General features: G+C 35.9%; 1 protein-coding gene across 1 annotated transcript in view; it reads right to left on the reverse strand.

The window, feature by feature from the left end:
- LOC114046113 (collagen alpha-1(IV) chain-like) overlaps window positions 1–26,784 on the reverse strand; it is a 204,058-nt gene that overhangs the window by 50,924 nt on the left and 126,350 nt on the right. The window contains exons 18-27 of the mRNA XM_027866369.1: window positions 24,122–24,163; window positions 22,557–22,641; window positions 21,820–21,855; window positions 19,477–19,641; window positions 15,366–15,461; window positions 13,477–13,560; window positions 12,809–12,879; window positions 7,204–7,395; window positions 6,493–6,661; window positions 7–99 (exon numbers count right to left, since the gene is read on the reverse strand). Of these exons, the coding sequence (XP_027722170.1) occupies window positions 7–99; window positions 6,493–6,661; window positions 7,204–7,395; window positions 12,809–12,879; window positions 13,477–13,560; window positions 15,366–15,461; window positions 19,477–19,641; window positions 21,820–21,855; window positions 22,557–22,641; window positions 24,122–24,163 (1,033 nt within the window). The remainder of the gene's footprint in view (window positions 1–6; window positions 100–6,492; window positions 6,662–7,203; window positions 7,396–12,808; window positions 12,880–13,476; window positions 13,561–15,365; window positions 15,462–19,476; window positions 19,642–21,819; window positions 21,856–22,556; window positions 22,642–24,121; window positions 24,164–26,784) is intronic.

Below are 26,784 nucleotides of genomic sequence, written 5' to 3' on the forward strand. Positions count from 1 at the left end.
AAATACCTTGGGGTCCTGGAAAACCTGGAGGCCCTGGAACTCCTTCTGCCCCAGGAGGGCCAGGTAGAGGAACCACTTTTCCTGCTTCACCCTTAGGACCTGAGAAAAATGGAAATGCATATAATTGTAAGATTCTGTACGCCAACTGCAGTGTCTTTGTACCATCTAAAATATAATATTTAATTTCATTTATAAAACAATAGTGAAATCTAGTTTGTATTTTCCCCATTTCTTTTCCCTAATTTTCTGAAATCTTTCAGAGAAAACCTTTTCCTTGAAATACATACCCAAAGTGATTTGCATCAAAACTTTAAAGGTTATGGCCACTTATTTTAAAATTCTGTTTTGTCATGAGAATTCCTAAGAAGACCACAAAGAAACAAATCCAAGTCTTACCACAAGAAAAACTATTCCAGAAAAATCACCCAGCCAGATATAACGTCTTACTTAATTAGCTTGCATTAGAAAGTTCTGAACATATTTTCAATGTATTGTGTGATGGATAGAGAAGTGGCCAGAGACCCAACAAGATCTGGGTCAATCCTTATGTATATACTGGCTATTTGCCTCTAGACAAGTCATCTAAATTATCAGTGTTCTAGGCAATTCTTCAAAACTTCAAGCTGCAGAGAAGGTGTTAACCAGCTCCTGAATATAAGAAGTTTCGTCAACCAGTGAAATCAAAAGTAGATTCCCTATCCCTGTGTCACCTTACTCAATATTTTTTCCTCTGCATCAGATTGAAAGCTACTTGTGTTATACCTATCTCCAGAGCTTGGCAAAGTATCTTTCCTATATGTTTTGCTGAATGATGTTGAGGAGGAGGAAGAGGATTTGCTGTTGTTGAGTCATTTCAGTCATGTTTGACTCCTCATGACCCCATTTTGGGGTCTTCTTGGCAAAGATACTGGAATAGCTCACCATCTCCTTCTCCAACTCATTTTACAGATGAGGAACTGAGGCAAACAGGGTTAAGTGACTTGCCCTCATATCTGAGGCCGGATTTGAAGTCATGAAGATGAGTCTTCCTGATTCCAGGCTCGATACTCTATCCACTGCACCATCTAGTTAACCCAATAATAACAATATATTCCTTTGAATCCTGCTGCAGACTATATTGATATTAATAGTGCTTAGAGTCTTTTTTTCATATTACTAGAGATGGCCTTGATTTCTTCTTCTGAAAACTGCCTGTTCATACCCTATGATCATTTATCATTATATATTATATATATAGTATATATATATATATATTCTTATATATTTGAGAAATGAAGTCTTTATCAGAGAAACTTGCTGTAAAGATTTTTTCCCAGTTTTCAAAATCCCTTATCTTGGCTCCATTGGTTTTGTTCGGGCAAAAACTTTTTGATATAATCAAAATTATCCATTTTATATTTCATAATGCTCTATAGTACAGGGCAAATATATACCTCTTGTTTGGTCATAAATTCGTCCCTTATTCATAGATCTGGTAAGTAAAATATTCCATGTTCCCCAGTTTATGGTAGTACCCTTCATTTCTAAATCATGTACTAATTTTGATCTTATATAGTTGTGAAAAGTTGGTCTATACCTAGTTTCTGCCAAACTGCTTTCCAATTTTCTTAGCAACTTTTGTCAAATAATGAGTTCTTCTCCCAAAAGTTTGGATCTTTGTTTTTATCAAACATTAGGTTACTCTGGTCATTTACTACTGTGTATTGTGTACCTAATCTATTTAACTGATTCATCTCTGATCTTTTTAGCCATTACCAAATTGTTTCAATGACTTTGTTGTTGCTCAGTCATTTCACTCATGTCTGACTCTTTGTGACCTCTTTTAGGATTTTCTTATTTTAATGATTACCTCTTTGTCATATAGGTTGAGATCTGGTACTGGTAAGCCACCTTCCTTCACATTTTTTCCCCATTGATTCCCTTAATATTTTTGATCTTTTGTCCTTCCAGATGAATTTTGTTATTATTTTTCTAGCTCTATAAAATAATTTTTGTTGTCATTTTTATTACATTGGCTCAGCCTACCCATTAGCAATTGATATTTTTCCAATTGTTTAGATGTTATTTTATTTGTATAAAAAGTTTTGTAATTGTGTTCCTGGGTTCATCTTGGCAGATGGACTCTCAAATATTTTATATTGTCTATGGCTATTTTAAGTGGAACTTCGCTTTTTATCTCTTGCCTCTGGAATTTGTTAGTAATATACAGAAATTCTGGTGATTTATGTGGGTTTAATTTAAAGCCTGCAACTTTGCTTAAGTTGTTGATTACTTCAATTAGGTTTTTAGTTGATTTTTTAAGTATACCATCATACCATCTTCAAAGAGTGATAGTTTTCTTTCTTCTTGCCTATTCTACTTCCTTTGTTTTTCTTCTCCTATTGCTACAGCTAACATTTCTAGTACGATACCAAATGATAGTGGTGATAATGCCCAGTACAATATTGAACAACAGTGGTGATAATGGGCATCTTTGCTTCACTTGTGATCTTATTGGGAAAGCTTCTAGCTTATTCCCATTACAGATAATGCTTGCTGATGGTTTTGAATAGGTACTACTTATCATTTTAAGGAAAGCTCCATTTACTCCTATGCTTTCTAGTGTGTTTTTTTTTAATAAGAATGACTATTGTATTTTGTCAAAAGCTCTTTCTGTATCCATTGAGATAATCGTGGTTTTTTTTTGTTGTTGTTGCTGGTTTTGTTATTGATCTGGTCAATTATGATGATAATTTTCCTCATAACAAACCAGCTCACATTCTTTTGATAAATCTCACCTGGTCATTGTGTATGTTCTTTATGATATATTGCTATAATGTCCTCGCTAGCATTTTATTTAAAGTTTTTGCATCAAAATTCATTAGGGAAATTGGTCTACAGTTTTCTTTCTTTGTTTTTGCTTTTCCTGGTTTATGTATCAGCACCACATTGTGTCACAAAAGGAATTTGGTAGAACTCTTTCTTTTTTGCCTATTTTCCCAAATAGTTTACACAGTATTGGAATTAATTGTTCTTTAAATGTTTGGTAGAATTCACTTGTGAATCTATCTGGTCCTGGGAATTTTTTCTTAAAGAGCTCATTGATGGCTTGTTCAATTTCTCTTTCTAAGATAGGGTTATTTAAGTATTCTATTTCCTGTTCTGTTAATTTGGGCAGTTAATATTTTTGTAAATATTCATCCATTTCACTTAGATTGTTAGATATATTGGCATATAACTGGGCAAAAATGGTTTCTAATAATTGCTTTAATTTCATCTTCATTAGTAGTGAATTTACTCTTTCCATTTTTGATGGGGTAATTTGGCTTTCTTCTGCTTTTTAATCAAATTAACTAATGGTTTATCTATTTTATTGGGGTTTTTTTCACAAACCTAGCTTCTAGTTTAATTTATTAGTTGAATGGTTTTCTTACTTTAATTTCATTAATCTCTCCTTTGATTTTCAGGATTTCTAATTTGGTATTTAGTTGGGGATTTTTAATTTGTTCTTTTTCTAGGTTTTTTTTTTAGTTGCATACCTAATTCATTGATATGCTCCTCTGTTTCATTGATGTAAGTATATAGAGATTAAAAAAAATTCCCTTTAAGTACTGTTTTGGCTGTATCCCATAAAGTTTGGTATGTTGTCTAATTGTTGTAATCCTTTTAATGAAGGTATTGTTTTATGTGATTTGTTCTTTGACTCATTCATTCTTTAGGATTAGATTATTTAGTTCTCAATTAAATTTTAATCTATTTTTCATGGTCCTTCAATGAATATAATTTTTATTTCATTACAATCTGAAAATGATGCATTTACTATTTCTTCTTTTCTGCATTTGGCTGTGAGGTTTTTATGCTTCAATATATGGTCAGTTTGTGTGTAGGTGCCATGACCTACTGAGAAAAAGGTATATTCCTTTCTATTCCCATTCAGTTTTCTCCAGAAATCGATCATATTTAACTTTTCCAAAATTCTATTCATCTCCTTAACTTCTTTCTTCTTTATTTTTGGGTTAGATTTATCTAGTTCTGGGAGAGGAAAGTTGAGGTACCCCACTAGTATAGTTTTACTGTCTATTTCTTCCTGTAACTCATTTAACTTTTCCTTTAAGAATTTGGATGATGTTATTTAGTACACATATGTTTAGTATTGATATTATCTCATTGTCTATGTTTCCTTTTAACAAAATGTAGTTTCCCTGCATATCTCTTTTAATTAGATCTATTTTTGTTTTGCTTTGTTTGAGATAATGATTGCTATTCCTGTTTTTTTCTACTTCAACTGAAGCATAATAAATTCTGCTTCAGCCCTTTACCTTTACCCTGTGTGTCTCTCTGTTTCAAATATGTTTCTTGTAAACAATATATTGTTGAATTCTGGTTTTTAAACCACTCTTCTATCTACTTAAACTTTATGGGTGAGTTCATTGCATTCACATTCACAGTTATGATTACTGTGTATTTCCCTCCATCCTATTTTCCCTGTTTTATCCTTCTCTCTCTCTCTCTGTCTCTCTTTCTGTCTCTGTCTCTCTCTCTCTCTCTCTTTTTAATATTGTTGTGTCTCAGGAAACAGGGAGGCCTGAGGAAAGGGAGAGAAATGAAGAAACAGCCTGCTAATGGAGTAATCAGAACACACACACCATTTATCAGTTAAGTGCACCACCTTATATGGGTACAATTCATGAAGATCCAAAACAATTACAATAGTAGCATCACAGATCACCACAACAGATTAATAACAATGAAAAAATTTGAAGTATTGTGAGAATTACCAAAATGTAACCCAGAGAAATGATGTGAGCTTGTACTGCTGGAAAAATGGCACTGATAGGCTTGTTCAAGTCAAGGGTTGTCCAAACCCTTCAATTTGTAAATAAATTATATATATATTTTTAAAAATGCAATATCTACAAAGCACAATAAAGTGAAGCATAATAAAAGGAGATATGCATGTACTCCTTCTAACTGCCCTAATAATGACAAAATTCTTAGGAATTACAAATATCTTCCCATGTAGGAATTTAAACAGCTTAACCTTATTGAATCCCTTATGCTTTCTCTTTCATATTTGCCTTTTTTATGCTTCTATTGAGTCATATTTGAGAATCAAATTTTCTATTGAATTCTGGTCTTTTCATCAGAAATGTTTGAAAGTGCTCTATTTTATTAAATATCCATTTTTTTCCCCCGAAGGATTGCACACAGTTTTATTGGGTAGGTGACTCTTGGATATACCACTGGAATTTGCGGGCTAGAATATCATATTCCAAGCCCTCTGATCCTTTAATGTTGAAGCTGCTAAATCTTGTGTTATCATGATTGTGGCTCCATGATACTTGAATTGTTTCTTTCCGGTTGCTTGCAATATTTTCTCCCTGACCTGGGAGTTCTAGAATTTCACTATAATATTCCTGAGAGTTTACATTTTGGGATTTCTTTCAGAAAGTGATCAGTGGATTCTTTCAGTTTCTACTTTACCCTCTGGATCTGAGATATTGGGACAGTTTTTTTTTTAAATAATTTCTTAAAATGCAATGTCTAGGCTCTTTTTTGATCATGGCAATATTCAAACATCATGAAAGAGAATGACCCTGACAACAGAGAACAGAGCCAACAATGGATTCAAGGGCTAATTAGCTCTGACATTTGGGAACTGTAAAGAGTAGCATACTCAGGGATTCCAGCTGAGCATCCTTCCCAGAGCAGATGTACCCTGGGGTAGCAGCAAATGGATACCACAAGAAGAGAAAGTATACCAGGGGCCTATAGTACCAGAAGTGTGGCCTGCCTTAGGCATATGTGTTCTCTATGAGTGTGTCCACTCTTCCTATAAACATCGTATACATTTATGGGATAGTGTACCCTAGGTTTATGAGAGGAATATATTATAGCCACCTTCTTACTATGCCATCTTGGTAAATGACTTTGCTTTGAGCTAATTGTGTCCACTGGCTATTGAAGATACAAAGAGTTAGGGGCAGCTAGATGGCGCAGAGGATAAATCTTAGGCCTTGGAGTCAGGAGGACCTGAGTTCAAATTCGGCCTCAGACACTTGACACTTACTAGCTGTGTGACCCTGGGCAAGTCACTTAACCCCAACTGCCTCACCAAAAAAAAATAAAATAAAATAAAATAAACAATAAAGATACAAAGAGTTATAATTTCAAGAGCACAGACCCAGAGGGCTTGTCATTTGAACCTAAGGTAGCAGGTGTTCCCTCTGGAAGTCCCAACCTATGATTTCTAGTTGGAGAGGTAGCCTCCTTCAGCTACATAAAGAACAAAGACTTCCAAAATTTTTAAAACTGAAAGAGATGTCAAAGGTAATTTATTCCTATCCACTCATTTTACAGATGAGGAAACTGAGGGCTGAAGAGGCCAAAAATTTGTCAATAGTCATAACAGAAGCAAAACTAGGAGTACAAGCATGTTATAATTCATTGCTCATTCTAATATACTATACATATGGTAATTTTCTCAACACTTCATGTGTTACAACTACTTACCTGGGAGGCCTGGTGACCCAGGGCTTCCTGGAAAACCTGCTTGCCCTTTGTCACCAACTGGACCAGGCAGGCCAAATCCTGGTGGGCCAGGGGGGCCCATGTCACCACGACTCCCAGGAAATCCAACTCCTCCAGGGAGACCACGTTCTCCTTTTAGTCCTATTGAACCCTTTAATAAAAAGATAATTATCTATCATACATGTTCATTTCATAATCTTTTTGGTAAATAAGTATCCTAAACTTATCTGCCCATCCTTCCTCCCCACCCCAAACCAACATCCTTCTATTATCAGGTTTAATTGAGAGTTGAAGGCATAAGATTAATCTATGTTTCTCTAGCCCAGATTGATTCTCTAGCCCCACAGAGCTTTTCCTAATTAGTGAGAAAATATTCCTAAATGTTTCCAAAAATAGTGTATCAGTACTTGAATTTAATATTCAATCAAATGCCTAGAATCATTTATGCTCCCCGAAATCATAATTTTCTAGGACCTGCTCCCTAATCCTCAGCATGCAATCTATCATCATTATCACCATTTTCTCCTTCACAACTGTTATAGACTTGACATTAATTTTAGTAGGTTTGACACTAACTTTATGTCTGAACACTAACCAAATTATTTACTAAAAATAGATAATTATTCAAATTATAAATCTCTTTATTTTCCTTTGCTCCAAATTAAAGTGCATAAAATATGGAAATAAATATACCGGTGAGCCTTTGGGGCCCTGAAGACCAGGATGGCCATCTCTTCCAGGTGTTCCTGCCCTTCCTGGGGCACCTGGTTGTCCTGGAAAACCTGGCTCTCCCTTTTCACCTTTGAGTTTTGCATCAAAGTAAATCTCTCCAGGCTCTCCCTTTGCTCCTGGATCACCTCTCAGTCCTGGCAAACCTGGAGGCCCCTGTAATAACAAAACACAAACGTATTACTAAATGTTTCCATTCCTCTATTGATCAGCTCACCCAGTAATGCTTTCTTCAATGAAATAAGAAATTTGACCTTCTCTCTAAGTGGTATTTTAGAAAAAAAATCTTCTAGTATAGAACCAGTTACTATTCAACAAAGCCCAGATCCTTCTTTCTATTATTTCTCAAAGCATTCCATTTTGCTCCACTGGACATTTCAAAATAGATAGGAGAGAAAGAGTATGGAATTTTACATGTAGCTCCATGCAGGAGTCCTTAATACAAGTCCACGTGCAAAGAACCTAAACTTACCTTTTCTCTCACAAGTTCTAATACAGTTGAAGAATATTTGCATATGTACTGGCATAAGAGGAGATATCCAAGGAGTCTTTTCCTTGTATGGTGCCAAGTGTTTTGGGAAGCTTTTAGATCCACAGTGCAAGGGTGCCTGTTTCCCATTTTCAATTGTTATTGGAGACTAGTCAATGAGAGGTGAGACCAGACATGTTTTTTCTCAGGCTAGTAATTACTGAAATTGTAAAGGCTTCCTTTCATGTTCTCACCCTTTGTTCTAGGAGATAAGGACTTCCAGGACTATGTGTGGAAACTGGAAAGCCAACATTCAGCCAACTCTATAATTAGTCACTTATGAGCAGTCAGCAGAATAGAATTTACTTTCCCAAGAGCCGCATAGTAGAACACATTTTTCAATTCCTGGAAAGCCAGATTTGCTTAGAATTCGCACACCCACAGATGTTTTCTCATCCAGCAGCCTTCAGAACTCAGGGTTCTCAAGGAAATTGCAAGTGTTTCAAATGACCAAAATAAATCCAAATTACTTGTTCTTTTAGCACTGAGAAACAGCTTCTGCTTTCTATCTGATTTAGTATAATTTTGTTAAGCTTAATATCAGAGGATATTCTAGTACAGTATCCAGTTTTAATTCCTCACCATTCCCACCCCCTTTCCCCAAGGGTCCACTCTTTGAATACATGGATTTTTCAATGGAGGCATTTGGTTTACAGTAAGGTAGTACTATTGCCCTTCCCATGGTAAATGTCTAATTGCTAAGGTGTATTAATGCTAACAGTTCAGACCACAATTAACTAACATGACTCAGCTCATTTTCAGTGTCCTGGGAAGTGTGTAAGCATCTTCTCTCTAATTCAGGATTGCCCACTGTATTAAAGGGCCCAGTATATTATTGTGCTAGAAGAATGCATATGCTTAAAAACTGGACACTCCAGTAAAACTACATAAAACACATAGTACATGTTTAGGGAGGCTAGGAGTAGCTACAATTCTCTTGGCCAATTTGTGGCAATGCTATCCTAAATTTCTTTTACAGGGATCTGGTTCTTAAAGGACCATAGATTTAGAGCTGGAAAACTCTTTGTTGAGATCGTAGTTCATCTTTCTCAATTGAGAGTTGAGGGCATTGATGCCAAAGGGAGTTAGGTGACTTGTCCAAAAAGATTCAGACCTAGTTCCTCTTTCTCCACAATCCAGCATGCCTTCCACTCTATTGTGTATTTATCTTGGTATCTCCAATGTCTACCACAGTACTTGCTACATATTAGCATTTAATACATATTGACTGCTGGATTGCTGAATGAATGGTAAGTGGCCATACCAGAAATCATTAGCTGTCCTTCTCCAATTAAGAGACAATGACTACCAACTCAGGAATGTACAAAAACCAGTATATAATGTTTTAGTCTGAATCTGGAGGCCAGTCTAAATCTTGGGAAAGTAAGTTCCTTTGATTTTCTTTTAAAAGTTATTATTCACCATTCCCCAATTGATAAATGGTCAAAGGATATGAACAAACAGTTCTCAGATGAAGAAATTAAAGTCATCTATAGTCATATGAAAAAATGCTCTAAATCACTATTGATTAGAGAAATGCAAATCAGAACAACTCTGAGGTACTACATCACACCTATCAGAATGGCCAACATGACAAAACAGGAGAATGATAAATGTTGGAGAAGATGCGGGAAAACTGGAACACTAATGCATTGTTGATGGAGTTGTGAAATGATCCAACCATTTTGGAGAGCAATTTGGAACTATACTCAAAGGGCTTTAAAAATGTGCATACCCTTTGACCCAGCAATAGCACTTCTAGGGCTATATTCCAAAGAGATTATACAAATGAGAAAAGGACCTACATGTACAAAAATAATTCATAGCAGCTCTTTTTGTGGTGGCAAAGAATTGGAAATTGAGAGGATGCCTATCAATTGGGTAATGGTTCAGCAAGTTGTGGTATATGAATGTGATGGAATACTATTGTGCTATAAGAAATGATGAACAGGCTGACTTCAGAAAAACCTGGAAAGACTTGTATGGTCTGATGCCGAGTGAAGTGAGCAGAACCAAGAGAACATTGCACACAATAACAGCCACGTTGCGTGATGACTAATATTGATAAACTTAACCCTTCCTGGCAACACAAGGATCTAAGACATCTCCAGAGGCCTTGTGATGGAAAATGCTATCCACACCCAAAGAAAGAACTATGGAAGCCGAACTGTTATTTTTTTTCTCTTCTGTTGAGTTTTGTTTCCTCTTTCTGATGGTTCCTCCTATTGATGTTAATTTCTACTTACAACATCACTAATGTGAAAATATGTTTAATATGAATGTAAATATATAGCCTATATCAGATTATGGGCCATCTTGGGGAGTGGGGTGGGGAGGAAGGGGGAAAGAATTTTAAACTCAAAAGCATGTGGAAGTGATTATTGACAAATCAAAATAAATTAATAAAAAAATTAAAAAACAAAAAAAAATTTAAAAAAAACAAAAGTTATTATTCATAGAGCAACTTAACAGAATTCTGTTCAAGTTTGGTTACTGAGATACATATGTGTGTATGTATTATATATATACATATATAAAATCATCGATAGATTACCTATATAACTATATATACATATATGATATGTAATATATAGAACTATATTTTGATCTATATATAATCAGTTGAGCTATAGATACAGTTTACATATTTAAGAATTAAATTAAATGAGATAATAATTGAAAAAAGTGTCTGGCACATAGTAAGCATTATATAAATATTAGGTATGACTATTGGTATTATTAGTAATATTTCACCTAAACCCTTTTAACCATTATTAGTAGTGGAAATCCCTCATTTTATTAAAGAGAAAAAGATTTTATTTTTCTGGTCCTCACCACTTTGACTATTTAGACAATTCTGCTGAATATCACCAGGAAACACTGCTTTTTTCAAAGCAAAATGTCTGAGAAAGCTTACTTAGGCAATTAATGAAATCTCAGAATATATACCAATTTGTAACTTTAAAGTATTACCCAGTAGGTTTTACTGATCCTTTGGTGGCTGTTGCAGTTACACAGTCAAAAGCACATGAGATAATATTTGTAAAGCATATGTAAAGCTATGTAAAAAATATATGTAAAACATAGCATAGTGCCTAGCACATAGTAGGCATTATAGAAATGCTAGCTATTATCATAATAATTGTCATCATTAAATACATTATTTCACCAAAGTGTTTACTAATAAAGAAGTAATCATAGTCTTTTAGCAGCTAGATAGAAGAGCCATGATTTTTCATTATGGAATTTTTAAAAATATTGTTTTTTAAATTCTTCATTATGAGAGTCAGTCATACATACACTCTAATATGTATTCAAATGAGATCCTAATTCTTCCCTCCCTTACCCTTTTTCTCTCCTACCTTTTTCTTTATCCTGTCCTGTCCTCAACAAGAAATCTCTCTCTCTCTCTCTCTCTCTCTCTCTCTCTCTCTCTCTCTCTCTCTTTCTGTCTCTGTTTCTTTGTCTCTCTCTGTCTCTCTGTCTCTGTGTCTACCCCTTTCCCTCTCTTTTTCCTGCCCTCCCCACTCTATCTACTTTTCTGTTTCTTTAAATCAGGTTTTCAAGGGCAACAGGACTGATTTCAAGTCAAACTTTAAGCAGGAAACATACCCCCTGTCTCAGAAGAAAAACAGATAAAAGCGGGTGAATTGAGAGTAAAAGCATCCTTCTCCCCTTCCCTCCAAGTTCCTCTGTCTTTGATATTCACAATAGATGGAACAACACCAGTTCACCTGAACTTTTAATTTATTTAGAAACACTTTAAACAATTGCAACCCTCCGTTTAGCTCCCCAGGCTCCAGGATGGTTCTAGAAAGCCAAGAGGCAAAGATTTAATTTCAAAAGGAAGCTAATGATTGTTTGCCTCTAGCTGTTTCACTTTCACTTGAGTTCCTTCCCCCTCCCACATTCACACACAAAGAAGCTTCCAGCAATCTAAGAAAGCATCTGCCCCGTTTACATTCCTTGGGGACACGTAGCTACAGCAGAAGAGACTAATGAAAGAGATTTCATTTTTTCCAAATTAAAGACGGTACAATAAGGAATTACGGATACTAGCTAATGCTTAAACCTAATAGAAGGGACAGGTGAATTGGGGAAACAAAATTATAATATTTCATTGCATTAGAAAATTGTACTGATTTTAATAATAAAATAATCTCTAACACTTGTTTTTTTTTTTCTTGTTTTCTCAATTACTCTTTCTGGTAAGAAGCTAGAGACAGAATTGATATTGTGCTTAACTAGATTTCATGCAATGGTGATTACCACCGAGTGACTCTTAAATAGTAAGCAAGAAAGTGAATTTAGCTAGAATATGCTACCACTAACCATAAGGATTTTCCAAAGTGCCACAGGGTTTTCACGTAGCAACCCAAGCTGACATACAGTATAAAGAAAAAGCATAGCAAATCCTTGGGGAAAAAATACTGCAAGTCAGGTTTCCCAGTTTTATACCAAGAAATTATATCATATCCATTCAGTGATAAGTTTTTGGGTTTTCTACTATAATGACGCTGCTTGAGAAGGCAAATGGAATAGAAAACCAAAATGACTGTCCATTGTAATTGCTTGGAAAGGCCACTGGAGGGCACCAAGCTACACTTTGTTTGCTTTGAAAAAAAAGTGATAAAATTGCAGATACAAGGATTCCACCAGAAGATGGTGCAGCAGCCTTCAAATCTATGAACACATAGAAACACCAAGATCAGGTTTGTGAAAATGGAAAAAGCAAACTTGGATGTCTGGTTTCAACAAAGCTGACTTCTTTCTTAATTTTGACTGAAATTGAATGAATCAGTCTTATATAAGGTAAAAAGTGATGTGACTGGATCACTCAGAAATACTGCATTTCTCTAATTCAATATAAAGCAAAATAGCAATAATAATGCAAACATGCAATTTGTCTTAAGAAGGGAATAAGCATTTATTAAGGACCTACTGTGTGCCAGGCACTGTGCTAAGCACTTTATAAATATCATATCATTAGCTCATTTGACACCTTCTATGACAGATTTAAGTTCAAAATGGCATACTTACAGGCATTCCTTCAAGACCATGATGTCCAGGTAAACCTCTGTCTCCCTTGGCACCTGGCTGTCCTGGAAAACCTAAACAAAAAGATGGGGCGAGAAGGGGGGACAAAATGAATCCATCAAATGACTCAAACACAATATAACATTTTTCAACATTAAAATCCCTAATTCAATGTTAAAAAACAGGAACATTTTTATACAAAGTAGATGTTCGGAGACAAATTTTATAATAATAGTCCCTATTGGAAACTACAATTATTCTGAAATTTAGAGGGGAAAGGGACTCTAAGGCCATGTAAAATGGCTTTGGTGTAGGTTCTTACTGAATAGATGTCTTCCTGAGGAAAATTTTATTCATTTTTTGGTAAAAGTATCAAATTCATCATGCTGGACTGTGTAAAGAGAGTGTTTCTATGAACCACTTATTTTATAACTATCTAAATATTAGGAAAGTCTTTGCTGTAAAGAAGTTAAATGAAATAATATTATTTTCTATTTTGTGTGGAAAAATTACATCAAAATTTTCTGTTCTTTGTTAGAATAAAATATAACAAGCCAGAAGTCTGAGAAGTCATAAAGGTAACTATCGATTTCTCTGACATCTCCTTGAGATGTTACTCCCTATGCCCAAGATAAGACTAAATAAACCAAAATCAAAGTTAATTATCTTACCTATTTCCCCTGGTGGTCCTTGTGGACCTGGAGGTCCAGGCCGTCCATCTAAATCACAGGTTAGGCAACCTTGACCTTTCTCACCTTCAAAATGAAATGTATGTACACTGTGAGTGGATTATATGCAAAGAAATCCTCAGTATTATATGTAAAGAAATCCTCAGTACACTATGCTGAGAGAATAGAATAAATGGGTCACTGTTACTAGCAAACATATTTAAAGTTAGATTTTCCAAATGATCACCTCTTTGTGGGTATCAGTTTTCTAATGAGTAATAGAACTGGCACATCTCTCAGTTACAAGCCTCTTTCTTTTTTTTCTATAGACAACTAAGATACTTTTTACCCATACTTTCATTCTGCTCTGAATACAATGTTATATGCAACCTACTTTTGCCACTAATAATTCTAAACAACTATAAAAATGAGGAACACCCCCCAAAATACCCCAAAACTGAAGCAGTGCACATTTATATGGACTAAGCTGCTTGTTCTTCTTCGGCTTTTGGGGAGGAGAATAAACTGTTTTATTCTTCATAATGTTTTATCTACTGTGAAAAAAACAAACAAACCTCTAACTACTCTTTACTTTGGCTTATTTTGTTTATATAAGCTATATTATGGCAGAGTGACCCAATAAATATTGTTGACTAAAAGATGATAACCAAAAGGAAAAAGAACTAGTCAGCCAATCTGAAATTAAGGACTGGCGAAGAAAACAAAATATACTACACTATAGAGATGACAAGAAAACATATTTTCCCCTCTCCGTTCATAAGCATTATTCAATCCAAGAAAATAAATCTTTTAATAATTGAGGTGCACTTATGCTTGCGGTTTTAGGTTTTGAGGCTGAAATCTTCAATTACCTTGTTTCTAAGCAAAGTGTTGGCACGACAGCAGCGGGGAAAGCATACAGAAACAACAGTTACTAGATACGTGGGGGAAAACATTGCTTATTGCTATCCCATTTCACTTATAGGACATTCCTCCCACCCCATCCCTTCCTGAAACCTTCTTGTGCTCTCCCTAGCCCCCCTTCTCCAATCACCCAATCAGGGTTCTTTCCTCCTGGGTCATGGTCTTAGTATACCATAAGCATTCCTTTGAAAGTATGAACTAATAACTGAGGTTTTAGTTGATAGAACCTGAAGAAAGTCAGATTGTTGAAATGACACACCGGGATCAAAATAATGGGGCAACTACCCACTCATAGCTGGTTAATATCCATATAATGGATATGGAGAAGGGTAAACGGGTAGCAATGTATATTCTGAGGTAGAACTGTTAACAGTTCTCCATGTATGCATATCTAAGGTTCCAAAAAGGCCAAAAGATGTCCCACTACAATTGTTACATCTGGCTTATTAAAAGGAAAAGAAAAATCAGTTCACAGAACAATCTGTCAATACAACAGCTATAGTGTCAGTACCATTGAATTAAGATACTATGGGGTTAATAGAAGAACTGAGCTTTAGACTTCAAGATTTTTGGCATTTTTTTTATTTTCATAAATTTTGTGAAACTGGCATTCTTCAGGACTTTTGCTCCTGAAATTTTAAGGAGAAAAGTATGGCAATGTTTCCATTTTGTCCCAGAGTTTGGTCTCCTGAGTTTGTCTACATGAGGGCTCCTAATTACTTAAAATTACATGGAACTGGCAGGGAAACAAGAACAAAGATATTGACCCTGAAGGATGAAGACCTATAAAATTTCCCTTTCTGAAGGGCATTCTCATCTCAAAAGCTCAAAATGAGACAATCTCAAAAGAAGTAGCAAAAGACAATTATTCAAAGAATATATCATGATAGCATCTCACATGGTTTATAAATTTAGTATCTGGTGTGAACACTGAGTTAAAAAAATCCACAAACCTTAAAATAAATTACCTTTTTCTCCCATCTCTCCTGTCAATCCGGGTAACCCAGCACTTCCAGGTGGACCTTGATCTCCAGGTGGTCCAGGCTGGCATTCCACTATTCCATCTAGAAGTGAAACAAAACAAGGAAGAATTTTGGCTTTATAAAATCCGGATTTCCTAGGAGATAATAGCCAGGGAATTTTACCTTCACATTCTACAGACAATGTGCCACAACAAAAAGTTGTATTTATTAGAATTTTAAAAGAACCTAGTCCATTGACTTGAAAGACACAATCATAAATGCGTTGTTTAGAATGCCATGACAAAGCATGCTTTAATCCCTTTGTACTCCTTCAGCATAAGCTGAAAACAAAGTCGCTATTAGCCTAAAGGAATCATGATATACAAAACCAAGGTAATGTGCTTAACAATTATTGATGTTTAATTCTAAGGCTCTTTTATGTTAGTAAACCAGGAGACAAACTAAAGCCATACAAACAGCATCTGGTGTATTTCTCGAAGTAGGTGCTAGGTGCTAGCTGAGAAGTATTGCTTTCTGTCTACAGCTAAACATTGGTTCTTTTTCCTTTTTATGAAATGGAACATTTATCCTTTCACTCGTTCAAGGAAAAATGAAGAAACAAACCATTACAGAGAATTTTGCTCTTGCTTCTTAGCAAATAGATGACTTCTGTATCTCAAACATCTAGCAGAGTCACAAGAGGTTAAACACTAATCAGCTTTACTTTCTTTAGTCTGTAAAATCTGTATTTTTGATGTAAGCAGGAGACAGAGAGATCTAGGTAGTTATTTCTTTGGTCACTAGTCATCACATCAACCTGATTTATGCTCCCTCTGCTCTCTGGTGGAAATTACAAAGAGTACATAGTTGGGGCACAAGAGACAGCAGCAACACGGGACAGCTAGTGAACCAATGCCTATTCTATGGTGGCAAGCAGGCAGAGGTCGCTGAGCAAACCTTCCATTGTCTCTACTTAATACCCCAATAGAATGCCCATCTCATTCTATTCTTTGGGTCAGAGGTAGGCTGCCCAGTATACCCAGAATCCAGCAGTGTAAGTAAAATCTGTCATAGAGATAGCTCTGGTGGTTCTTGGTGATTTCTCTTCATTAAACAACAGGAAGTCAGAAAGCCTAGAAAGCAATTACTTCTCCACATTCTTCCTAGTCAACCACAGCTATCGATTTGTGCCTTCCCTCTCTACTAATTTATGTCTTTCTTCATTTTTTTTCAGCATAATTGACTGAACCCTATAGGTCCTACAGAAAGTAAAAATAAACTATCATGCTTTAAAAAACATATCCCAAATTACTTCACCATGAAGACTATGGTCTTAGTAACACACATAGCTTTAGTTGTTACCTACTACTTAAACCTGATAATAATCATTAACATTTATATCAGGGGTTTACAAAGTAATGCACATGTGTTATCTCATCTGGCCTTGTGACAACCTTCTGGGATAGCTACTGTAAGTATTCTTATACTCTCACTAGAGGTATGCTAAGGCCTATAGTTAACTGATTTTCCACTCATTACTCTTTTTTAAATTTTTTGTTCATTTGTTTTTTTTTTTTTTTTTTGCTAGGCAATGGGGTTAAGTGATTTGCCCAGGGTCACATAGCTAGTGAGTGTCATGTGTCTGAGACTTGAACTGAGATTTCAACTCAGGTCCTCCTAACTCCAGGGCTGGTGCTCTATCCATTGCGCCACCTAGCTGCCCCTTCTCATTACTCTTAGAGAAAGAATATGAACCTAGGTCTTCCTGATTCTATATAGCATACCATATTATCTTTCTCAAACCCATCTACTGGTCTGACAAAAAGAGTCCACGAGAGATGATGATAAAATAAAGAGATTGGACTAGATTATCTCTAAGATCTTTCATAGATCACAATCTTACAATAGCATGACTAATGATATAAATAAAATTCACATATTTTTCAGACAATTCTTCAATGATCCCTCATCTGAATAGCCCCCCTGTGTAGTTCTGATGTGAAAGCAATGTATGGTAAATGGGTAAATCAAGTCAAAATAACTTAAAACCCAAATCAAAAGCTAGGGAAATTGTAAGTGACAAGATATAAAAATCAATATTATGATCCATGGCAAACAGTTTTTGTCTATTAAGATTATTTGCAGGCACAGATGGCCTAGAGCTCATTGTAGCCATATGGGAAATGAAGACAGTCATTCAGTAGAATTCAGCAGAAAATTTGAAGCAAGCCTGTTTCACTCGTGCATGGTTAATGAACCATTAATGTGCCTCAAAGTGGCAATTAGCTTGAAGCTGTCTCTTTGCCTAAGTCATATTGTGTACATAAAACATTCTCATTTATAAATTATCCCTTAATACTTCATGATTTTTGTGCTTATTTTATATTGTCTATAATGGGCCAACGTAGGTTGATAAGTCATTAGCTAATCTAGTGCTAAAAGAAGTGATAAGGTCACATAATCAGCAGAAGCATACTTATCCATGACAAGCGGCATGGCATATGGAAAGATATCTGAGTTTTAAGTTGGACAATATACCATTTAATACCTTGGGCAAGTCATTAACATCTTTATGCTTCAGTTTCATGTGTAAAATGAAGGGACTGGACTAGATGACCTTTAAGGTCCCTTCCAATTCTATATTATGATCCTAAGACTTCAATAGTGAAAAATAATTTAAAAATATATAAGAGAAATCAATAAATGCAATTTGCTGCTAAGAGAGAAGGCAGCTTGGAGTGGTCAAGAAAGCATTGGTCATAAAGTCAGGAAGACCTCAGTTCAAATCCTGCCTCAGATACTTACTAGTTTTATGCCCCTAGGGAAGTCACTTAACTTTTCTGGGCCTCAGTTTCTTCATCTGTAAGATGAGAGGGTTGGATTTTATGACCTCTCTGGGAAGCTGGAAGCTGTAAAGCTTTAAATCTATGACCCTATGACTTATTTTCAGCTAATTCAAATAGACTAATTTTCATATGCACTTATATCTAGATAGGACCTTGAAGGACTCCAAGCCTCTCTATGACAGATGAGGAAACTGAGGTTCAAAGAGGTTGATTGACTCACCCATGTTACAATAAATGCAAGAGGCAGGATCTGAACCCAGGTCTTCCCTATACCAAATTGAGTACTTTATCCACTACACAAGAAGCTGTTCCAAGTAAAAAGACCCACAGTTCACCCCCTGCTTGGCTACTTATTAGCTGTATAGCCTGTGTAAACTCATTTAAGTTCTGAAACTGCTCTGTCATCTGGAAAATGGGAAAATGACATTTGTACTACCTGCTTCACAGGATTGTTATAAGAGTAAAATGAGATAATATATGCAAAGTATTTGTGACAAACTATAAAAGGCTTTATAAATGTTATTTTACATAGTCATGTGACTAAAGGTAGCTTAAATGTTAAGTCCCATACAGTCTATCTTTTCTTCCTATCCTCCACATGTTGTAGTACCTAACATTTATATAGCACTTTTAGATTGGCACAGTGATATCTACATATGCTATCTCATTTGATCCTCATTGATGATTTTCATTATCAATACTATTGCTATTTTACAGATGAGAAAACTTAGCTTGAGAAAGGTTAAGTGATTTGCCCAAGGTCACACAGCTAGTAAATGTGTGAGATGAGAGTCCAGCACTTTTACCCACTATGCTACCTTGTTGAATGAGAGCAAATTGATCCTTTCATTTTCTCACTTTATTTTCCTATCCAGATCTCTAAATATTCTACAGCCTCATGATAAGGTGTGCTACCTGACACTCTGATGCCATCTAATAGGCAAGGATTTCTAATTCTGGTACTCTTAATGTTTTAATAATTAAATCTCTTTAAATGATGATCAAAGCATAGCTTATACATCCTTGCAGTCCATGTTGAATAGAAACATTCCAAAAGTGGTATATGCCCACCTAGCGATTTGAATTTTAAAGCTATTCTTATTAACCTTTAATCAATCATAGTGTTTAAACATATCCCCTTATTTTTTAAACAGCTAACTCCCTAATCAACAGGTTATATTTGAAGTTCTAAGTAGGCCTGACATGTTTTGGCTAACCCTGACACTAAGAACAAGGGGATTTCAAGGGAAACAAAATTAAATGGAACTTACTTGTATGGCCTGGTAAGCCAGGAGGCCCAGGAGGCCCCGGAGGTCCTGGGAACCCATCTCTTCCACTTATTCCTGGCAATGATCGTCCTGGAGGACCTTGGTCACCCTTTTCTCCTCTTTCACCAGGAAAGCCAGGAGCACCAATTTGCCCCGGGATTGAGAAGCCTTAAGTCAGAAAATAACCAATTAGTATAAAAGGACACATTCTAATCCATTCCCTTGCAAAACAAAAATAAAATGAAACCAACATAAAACCCCACAATCACTAAACAAAGCAATTGTACTTTACTAAGTGAAAGGGAAAATTCTGAGGAGATAATCAATAATATGTGTTGGTGCCACAGGTATATGACACTGCACTAGATGTGATATAAGACCTAGTTGAAAGAACCTGCACGGATTAAATATAAAACATGCATGCAAATAAGTATGAATGAATGTATAGTTATTTTTAAAATATGCAGGCATCAAGGTCTGTCAATACCTAGAACTGAAAATAATACTCTAAATATTATAATCAGAAGGTAAGAGGAGAAATGTGAAATTTCTACCTAGGGAATGAGAACATATCCCATGTATAGAAACTGGTATTAGATGAAACAAAGATGAGACTAAATAGAGGGATAGTAAACAGACTTTTTCTGGAGATAGGAACGTAAGTACAGACTAAAAATATGTAACAAGTATGTACTTGAAGGCATCAAAAGCTTGAAGACAAGAAACAAGGTCTCAGCATGTAGAACTATGGTTACCCACTTCAAGATTTTAAGTAGGAATACTGTCCAAGTAATTATCAGCAATGGTAATGATAGTTTACTCACTGGTTGTTCCCTACAACATTGAAATTACAAGTCCAGATCAATTTATAATTGAAATTATAGGTCCATAGATATTAGTAGATATGCACATCCATCCATTAATACACAGAGAAATGAATACATATATGTGTGTGTGTACATGCATGTGTTTGGGAAAGAAAGAGGGGAGAAGAGATAGACAGATAGAAAGACAGAGACAGAGAGTGGGGAGTCCCAGAGGGAGGAAGGGAGGGAGAGAGAGAGAAAGAGAGAGGGGCAGAGAGAGAGAGAGGGAGAGGAAAAGAGGGGGAGAGAGACAGAGACAGACAGACAAACAGACAGGGGGATCACAAAGGGAAGAAGGGAGGGAGAGTGTAAGAGAGAGAGGGAGGGAAGGGAAAGAGAGAGACAGAGACAGAGAGAAAAAGAGAGAGAGAGAGAGAGGGAGGGAAGGGAAAGAGAGAGAGAGACACACAGAGAGAGAGAGAGAGAGAGAGAGAGAGAGAGAGAGAGAGAGAGAAAGCGAGCACCAGATCAGTGTACTAAGGTGTGGAGAAACTGAAATCTGTGTTGGTGGAGGGAGTGCTGACATCAACAAAATCACAGACCTTTTTAAGTGTTGAACTACTTAGTGAAGAAGATGATTTGGACTCTAGTGAAACAAAGAAACATTTATTTTATGTCCTGAGTCTGTGGGCTCTGGACAGTACTTCTAAATGCTTTAAAAAATATAAAAGAATTATGCACAGGGTTCTTAATCTTAAGGAGTTTTCAATGTAATTGAGGTAGAAAACTAGAAACAATAAGAAAACAACTAACTACTATAATACATGGTACAACTTAGAATTCTAATAGCACTTCAGAGAACAAAAGAGGTCTTGACCAGCGTACTCAAGGAAGACTTGAACTGGACTTCGAAAGATGAGAGGGAGAGACAGGAATCTACATAGGAGATTTGGCAATGATACAGTAAGCCACATAATGGCTGTGAAAGTGAGGAATATGGCTTAGTCTGATTGATACAGATATTTTGTATTAGGGAATAATGTGAAATAAAGTCACACAGGTAATGCAGGGATTTCTTAAGTCTCTGAAAGCCAGAGGAGTCAGGATTTGGTAGAAGAGACAACACAAAGTCATTAAAGGTTCTGGAGCAGGGTAAATACACAAAACAAGATAGCTTAGAGAAAAGAGAAATCATATGCAAAGTAGAAGATAATTACAACTAGACATTATCGCAGTAATCCCACTCTATAAGTGTATCTACATATACACATGGAATATATTAAAATAGATTATGTATTTAAGTATATCTATATATATATAACATATTTGTACATGTTCATTCTCACCCCATAATTACTCAGAAGAAATATTTTAAATAATTAAATCGTGTTATTTTCATTAATTCATTTATTTGTTCAACAAACATTTAAGCTTCTACTATATGCAAATCAATTTCCACACAGATCTGTAACATTTAATACACAATGAAGAAAAAAGACTAAGTAGGAAAAAATATTCCTGTTATAAATTGAATTTTTACCTGGAGGACCTGGTAGGCCTGGAGTACCTGGGTAACCTAAGGAGAGAGACAAGCAAGGAGCTATTAGAATTGTTTGTCAAATTTATCACCTGATTAGTTCAAGTCTGCCACAGCTATAAATACTCATGCCAATGGGGACCTAGAAAAGTGTACCCCTAAAAAGGTAAAGAAAAAGAAACAATTCTACATGAGCCTACCCCCAAAGAACAGAAAAACAGGAATAACAGTGATGACCAATGCTGTTCTATATTTCAGTCAGTACCGTCTCCTATCTGAATCAATTCAATTTTAACAGTAAATTTAATAAGCGCTCAATTGTTTAAGTCACTGAAAAACACATCAAGTACTACCCAAAAGCCCCTTTCCACATGTGCAAATTTGCAATTATAATATAGGCTTGTAACATAAACACACATTAAATGTGACATGTTTTGTGGTATAAGGGAAAATCTCAATCATTACTCTATTCCAGGGGTGAGAATCCTGTGGCCTAGAGGCCACATGTGGCCCTCTAGGTCCTCAAGTGTAGCCTTTTGATGTTTTTATTCAGTCAAAGGACCATACTTGAGGACCTTGACGGCCATATGTGGCTTCAAGGCCACAATTTCCTCACCCCTGCATTCATTATATGATTCTTCCAATTACACAAATATTTTCTTTTTTTTAAAAATTTTTTAATACACAAATATTTTCAACAGAAGAATGAATTCAGTCCAGAAAGAATAAAAAAAATTAACCTTTTTGACCCGGTTCGCCTTTTAATCCTGGAGCACCTGGATATCCCTTCTCTCCTTTTTCACCCCCTGGTTGTGTGCTTATCACCTATATCAAAATAGAGAAAAGTATCCATGAATGCAGGCTCTACAGATGGCATCAAGAATATGGCTACAAATGTGAAGAAAATTGTCCTACCTGAAAACTAACAAAGATATGTTCAGCACCTGCTTATAGCAAGTAAAACCATGAGTAGCTCACTAAGAGTTTTAAAACATGTAAGGGTAGCTATGAATGTAGAGAACCTGAAATTTCTCAGGTTTCCTTAACACAGAAATCTACTGGGTAGTTCGGTGGATTCATTAGAGTCAGTATCAATGAGTTGATAATGTTATTTTGTTTTGTTTTCTGTCATTAAAAAAAAAAGCCTAAGGGGCTGATGCCTGAGTACATATATTCTAGCCATGGCATAGATTTTCAATTAAAAGAACAGGTAGGTAACAAATGAACATTTATAAATTTACTAAGGTCATACCTTTTGGGAGATGCTAGGCATTACATTCTTAACAAGCCAATGAGTCGTAAAAAGATACCAAACATAAAAGAAGGCTTCTCCTTAAAGTCAGGCTCAAGAGATAATAGCAGATGGACAGTCCGGGAAATACATTCATGACCTTTATTTACACCTAATAAACCATTCTTTCAAATACTAAACTATTGAAGCTCAAGAAAAGCTATGAAACCAAGTGTCTTTAGATTAACATCAGTCAACACACACACACATACACACACACACACACACACACACACTATTGCTGCTATTTTTTTATATTCTAGCAAGTTGTTTTGTTTTTGGTGACCTGAGGCTCTCTGGAAGAGAAAATAAAGTAACAATCTAAAAAAATATCAAATAAAAATAGATTAAAAAACCATGCAAAAGATTATCATTTTTAGCATATATTTTTCCCTTTAAAAAGTCATATGCAATATCAGGAAATATTTTAACTATTAAAAAAAAGAAAAGAATGACTCCAGAGCAGTCCAAAAAGAGTGACAATTTACCATTTCTTCACCTAAAGACAACCCCAAGGACAAAGTGCAGCAATATAAACCACCATGGCAACACATGAAATAGAAGAGAACCAAGATGATGGGGAATATAGTCCTGGAAAGATTCCTGTATAACAACAGAGCCCTATCCTTCTTGCACTTTAGCTTAACAATTTTATAGACATCCACCCTAACAAAGGCCTTACTCCAATCTCTCAAAAGGCTATGGAAGTAAGCCTGGGTTCTTCAACCATGCTGCATGCAAATTTGCACAGAAGCGTATCAAGCCAGAAAGGCCTTAAATATAACCTTCACTGAGCTCACAGATTGCTTGTCTGTCAGCTGAGTAGCAGTTTGGCCAAGGGGGAAAAGGTTCAATACCAAAATGATTGCAGAAGGATGATTTTTTTTAGTCACAAGGACCATTTACTCAGGGGATGTTGGCAGTTATGATCTACATCAATGAGGGAAGACTCCACAATGAAGAAATCAATGAACTTAAATATAGAAATACACATGTAACATTTATTTTACTTACAGGGCCTGGTAAGCCTGGAGGGCCGGTTTCTCCTTTGTCTCCCTACAAAATAAATGAATTCCATATTTATTTTATTATTACAAAAATTACACTGGGTATAATGGGTGATGATTCTTATTTCTGCAAAATAGAATTGGTGTATTATGCCCTCAAATTCTTTTTAGTTTCATAATATCAAATGAGATAATATTTGTAAAGCATTTAGCATAGCACTTGGTTCACCATAAGCACTATGTAAATGTTAGCCATTATTATGATTATTCATAATATTATCTCATTTGATTCTTGGGACAACCCCGGGAGTTAGGTTCTATTATTTCCCCCATTTTGCAGTTGAGGAAACTTATTAATGTTAATAATAGCAACCATAAATTGTTAGACATAAAGTACTTGGCAGACAGTGGTATCAACTAATGTATACATGAATTCAGATACATTAACCTTGAACTTCCTCTTCTTTCCTATACTATCCCTTGGAATCGTTTGATAACATGCCCTATTTCTTCCTTCTTTACTCTAGCTCAGATAAAGAGAAATCCCTTCTTAGGAAGGTCAGCCTCCAGGCTTGTATCCTTGTATCCCATCCTGTCTCCTCTGGCAGATTACCCCTCAAAACCAGCCTCTTTTTTGAACTCCAATTTCTTCCTATGTTCTGCTTCATTTTTTACTGTCTACAACTATGCCCTATGTCTCATTCATTCTTGGGGAGAAATCCTTATTTGTTCCTGCCATTTCCTCAACTTATTATCCTGGGCCAAACTCCTAGAAAAAGCTCTATTAACTTTTTTCCACTTTCTTACTCCACACTCACTTCTCAATCCCTTGAAGCTTGACTTTAGATCACTCATCTACTGAAAATGATTTTTCCAATGTTATTATGTTTTCTTAGATGTCAAATTGGATGGTCTTTTTCTCAATCCTCACCCTTCTTAACCTTTCTGCCATGTTTGAAAAAGTTGACCACCCTATACTGATATTCTTTCCTCTCTGGATTTTCATGAAAATGATCTCTCCTGTTTCTCTTCTGCTTATGTAGCCATTCTTCTTCCTCTCCTTAGTTTCATCATCAGCTTAAATCACAAACCCCCAGAGTGGATATACCCCAAGGTTCCATACTCTTTCTAAGCAGTTAGGTGGTACAATAGATAGAGCACTAGACCTGGTGTCAGGAAGACTCAGATGTAATCAAATCTGACCTCAGATACTTACTAACTTAGTGACTAGGCAAATCACTTAACAAATTTCTGCCTCAGTTTCTACAACTGCAAAATGAGAATAATAATAGAACATACCTCCCAAGGTTGTTATAAAGATCAAATGAGATAATATTTTCAAATTGCTTAGCACAGTGCCTGGCACAAAGTAGGCCTTTAACAAATGCTTTTTTTTTCCTTTCTCTACACTTTCATTTAGTGACTTCATTAGTTCCTCTGAGTTCAATTAATATCTCTACTCAGATGACTCTCAGATTTATATATCCATACCCAGTAATTTTTTTGAGATGCCTTCCAATATCACCAACTGTCTATTGAACATTTCAATCTGAATACCTCCTAGACATCTCCAATTCAACATCTGAAGGCAGAATCTAAGGCACAATTCATCATGTTTCCCCAAAACCCACTTTCTTTCCCTGTTTTTTTTCAAGGCTTCATTATACTTCTAGTCATTGAGGTTTGTAATCTCAGAGTAATGTCTCCCCATTCTACTTTCACCCCATATACCTAATCAGTTGCCAAACCATACAGATTCTACCTCCATAACATCTCTGGCTTCCATGCCCTTTTATTCACTCACGTGACCACCACTCTATCTCAGACACCTTTCTCCTGGACTATTGGAATAACTTCCTAGTTAGTCTCCCTACCTCGATTCTCTTCCCCTTCAGATTCATCTTCTACACAGGTGTCAAAGTGAGTTTCTTAAAGAACAGATCTGGACATGTTACTTTCCTGCTCAACAAAGTCCTCTGATTCCCTGTTACCACTAGAATAAGAAAGAAATCCCTCTGCTTGACATTTCAAGACCCTTACAACCTTGTTACATTTGTGTACTTCCAGCCTTATTACACACTGCACTCCTTCACACACTCCATAGTCCAGTCAAACTGGTCTTCTTGGTATTTCTCACTCAGGACAGTGTGTCTTCTATCTTTGTATCTTTACATAGACTGTCCTCCCACCCATACCCACAGCCTACCTCCTGCTTACCTCCAGCTGTTAGAATTCCTAGTTTTTATCAAAGCTCATGCCACTTCCTTACATGAGATTTCCCTGATTTCTCTCTAGCTACTAATCCCTCTCTCCCTCACTCAAATAAACTTGTCTGAATTTTATGTATAAATGCATATATTCATATATGTACATGTTGCCTGCCCTGATAGAATGCAAGTTCCTTGATGGCAAGAACTGTCTCATTTCTGTCTCTAATAATTACTAATGACTAGCATTTATATAGTGCTTTAAGGTTTGCAAAGGACTTTACAAATATTATCTCATTTTATCCACATGACTACCCAGCAAGGCAGCCTTTTACAGATAATAAAACTGAGGCAAACAGAGGTTAAAAAGTGATTTGCCCAAGGTCACACTGTTAGCAAGTATCTGAGGAAGGATTTGAACTGGCATCTTACTTTGTCCAGTACATTATCCACTGTGCCACCT

This window comes from Vombatus ursinus, unplaced genomic scaffold, assembly GCF_900497805.2.
Source record: "Vombatus ursinus unplaced genomic scaffold, bare-nosed wombat genome assembly UNPS02014781.1, whole genome shotgun sequence".
NCBI lineage: Eukaryota > Metazoa > Chordata > Mammalia > Diprotodontia > Vombatidae > Vombatus > Vombatus ursinus.